Genomic DNA, 3,546 nt, shown 5'->3' on the forward strand with positions numbered 1-3,546 from the left:
CCATGTTGACCAACACACGGAGGTATCGCGTTCTATTTCTGTCGCTTACTAATTATCACGTGATAATGCAACAGTGACGAAACAAAGACGACCTCTCACTTTGGCATTGTTACGTCATAACATGCTCTGTGTTTAGATCTGGAAGACAGTTCGTAACAAAGGAAACGAAAATCAGCGAAGGTTGGAATATATAAAGCGATGACGAGAATTTTAGTTAAAGCAATTTGAGGCTTGCAAAAGTTTATTGCAGATTACGTTTATAGCCATGATTTTATTTTTATTCGTAGCTTATTTTAACGATTGTCGTTTTGCAGCTAATTCCCTTCACTTCGTTGTTTAAATTAATCTGTCCTTGACAACAGAACTTAGTTCAAAATAACAAATACCGGAATTTATTTCTTCGATTACAATAACAATTATCGTATTAATTAACATAGGAAGGGACCGGAAAGACAATCGTTAAAACACGCTATGGGTGATTTAAATGAAAGAGCGTTTGGTTAAAAACGTGGCGGTTAAGGCTTATAAGAAACAACTCACAGTAGGTTGCAAATATTTAAAATGAATTAAAACAGATTAAGATGTAATTGAAAGAAAAATTTGCGTAGAGACACGAGTCGTATAAAAAAAACAAACAAAGAAATATCTATCCAGCCTTGTACAGCGCAGATCAACGTAGGCCAGCGTAGTTCAACGTAGGCCAGCGTAGTTCAGCGCAGATCAGCAAATATTTCTTTGTTTGTTGTTTTAACATTTTTTCGTTCAGCGAAAACCTGATTTATAAATTCTCGATTTACATTGTTTAACTGATTGTTTGTAACAATGGACGACAATATTCGATTGTTTCCAATAACAATACAAGAGGAAGAAAGACAATTGAGGTTGTTTATGAGAAAAAATATGAAAATCAATAAAAAACAATCTCTCACAAAGTTACATACATGGTAACTCGTAAGCGAGCACGAGGTGTATGAAACAGAACACCCGTGTTATTACGACTGTCGTTGCCCCGCCATGCGAGGGTAAATAAGTTACATACGTGGTAACTTGTAAGCGAGGACGAGGTGTATGAAACAGAACACCCGTGGTATAACGACTGTCGTTGCCCCACCATGCGAGGGTAAATAAGTTACATACGTGGTAACTTGTAAGTGGACAAGAGGTGTATGAAACAGAACACCCGTGTTATTACGACTGTCGTTGCCCCACCATGCGAGGGTAAATAAGTTACATATGTGGTAACTTGTAAGCGGACGAGGTGTATGAAACAGAACACCTGTGTTATAACGACTGTCGTTGCCCGCCATGCGAGGGTAAATAAGTTACATATGTGGTAACTTGTAAGCGAGGACGAGGTGTATGAAACAGAACACCTGTGTTATAACGACTGTCGTTGCCCCACCATGCGAGGGTAAATAAGTTACATACGTGGTAACTTGTAAGCGGGCACGAGGTGTATGAAACAGAACATCCGTGTTATAATGATTGTCGTTGCCCCGCCATGTGAGGATAAATAAGTTGCATACGTGGTAACTTGTAAGTGGACAAGAGGTGTATGAAATAAACACCCGTGTTATAATGATTGTCGCTGCCCCACCAAGGAAGAATAAATATGTCACAGCCATTCATTCAGGTTGGCTCTTCTGCAAAGTTTGGAGGAATCGCTAGGTGGCATAAGTGATGAGTCGGAAGATGGCGCTAGTGAAGATGAGTCTTCGCGTGGTGGCGGTAAAGATCAAACACGCAGCAGTCGCTCGACCGCGTACACGAGGTCCAACACAATAGGGGTAAATATGACGTAATAATCACATCATTATTCTGTTGTGACGTCACAAATACGTAGGTTGCGTCACCGAGTACGTCATACACGTACACTGATACGTCACCACAATCGATGTTACGTAGGTCGATGTCTATTGGAGGGGGTTCCCCGTAAGTAGGATGACGTCATATCATATGACGTATGCATGACGTATATAATACCCGATAGGTTCCGCAGGCCGCGACCGACGCTGAAAACCGATTGTTGCGAAGTGAAGAACGCGTTATTGGTACGTAACAAAGAATATATACAATGCCTTGTGACGTCATGGGGGCGTGTGACGTCACCTCTACACGCAGCCGTGCGGAAAGGTCACGATTATTGTTTGGAAGCTTTGCTCAAGTTAGTGGGCGTGTGAATGTAACTTGTTTATGCGGATATGTAACTAACTTTAAGGGTGATTGATTTTATTGATGTTATATTACGTCATATAATAATGACGTATTCAGGGCATTTCCCGATCTCGTGAATTCTACCAACACAAACGGGGAAACTCCCCTTTACTTAGCTGCAATCCACTCAAAGGTCAGAGCGGCGAAGAAACTTATCGAGTATGAGGTGGGTGAATGTGGGGGGGCTATGAGAATGCGGGTATATAATTCTGTAAATATTGCTGCATTCAATGACTTAATAATACGAAGGCGGATCCTAACATTGGGCGGAACACTCTAGAGACACCACTGGTGGCCGCTGTGGACAATGACAACCGCGAGATGGCGCTGTGTCTCATTAAAGGTGGCGCTGACGTGAACAAATCATTGAACCGTGGATGGACGGCGTTGCACGAAGCTGTTTATAGAGTAAGTGGAACTTATACAACCCATATGTGTCGTTGGGCAAGACACTTAACGGCAATTGCTCCAACCCAGTGGTCACTAATGGGTTGTACAAATTATCAGCCATACATAAAAACAATCACCAACAAAGTTACATACGTGGTAACTCGTAAGCGGACAAGAGGTGTATAAAACAGAACACCCGTGTTATAACGACTGTCGTTGCCCCGCCATGCGAGGATAAATAAGTTACATACGTGGTAACTCATAAGCGGGCACGAGTTGTATAAAACAGAACACCCGTGTTATAACGACTGTCGTTGCCCCACCATGCGTGAATAAATAAGTTACATTCAACCGACAGGGCCACACCCAAGTACTTGAATTACTTCTCGCAAAAGGGGGAAACCCTAACACGAGAGACGGGTTCGGGATCAGCCCCGTGTTCACTAGCGCCGCATGTGGGAGAAGTATCTGCCTTGAGATGTTACTTATAGCAGGTATATATGATTTCTATAACGTGACGTTGTATTAGTTTATGTATATGGAAAAGCGCTTTCGATAAAAACCGTTAATTCTATTATACCAACATTCCATCTGCCATACCCTGATAATGCTTCACTGGTTGGCAAACGAAAGCTTGTTTTAATACAAGTTATGTATTTTACCAGAGATGTCTAATATTTTGTGATGACTAGTTACTGAAGTTTCCGTACCAGAAGAGCAATTTACTTTTACACCAAACTATCCCAGTAGCAACAACAACAAAACATAATTTATCCATCCGCTAGGTGGCGATCCTAACCTGTGCGCTAAAAGTAAATCGGCTTCCCCCTTATACGAGGCCTGTAAGGAAGGTCATGTCGATTGCGTCATCAGGTTGTTACGTCATGGGGCGGATCCACATTTGGTCAACTGTGACGGATTGTATCCGCTGCATATTGCCGC

At 42.0% G+C, this 3,546-nt stretch overlaps 1 protein-coding gene across 1 annotated transcript; it reads left to right on the top strand.

Moving 5' to 3' along the window:
• Positions 1 to 744: 744 nt before the first annotated feature.
• On the top strand, positions 745 to 3,525 carry LOC100184228 (ankyrin repeat and SOCS box protein 2-like; the record flags this gene model as incomplete). The annotated part of the gene is made up of 8 exons (XM_018816834.2): positions 745 to 881; positions 1,634 to 1,787; positions 1,844 to 1,932; positions 2,000 to 2,164; positions 2,272 to 2,380; positions 2,464 to 2,622; positions 2,963 to 3,098; positions 3,390 to 3,525. Coding segments are annotated over exons 1-8 (1,007 nt in total), but the record flags the coding sequence as incomplete, so codon positions are not given.
• Between the last annotated feature and the right edge of the window lie 21 nt (positions 3,526 to 3,546).

The sequence above is a fragment of the Ciona intestinalis genome, unplaced genomic scaffold (assembly GCF_000224145.3).
Source record: "Ciona intestinalis unplaced genomic scaffold, KH HT000933.1, whole genome shotgun sequence".
NCBI classification, from domain to species: domain Eukaryota; kingdom Metazoa; phylum Chordata; class Ascidiacea; order Phlebobranchia; family Cionidae; genus Ciona; species Ciona intestinalis.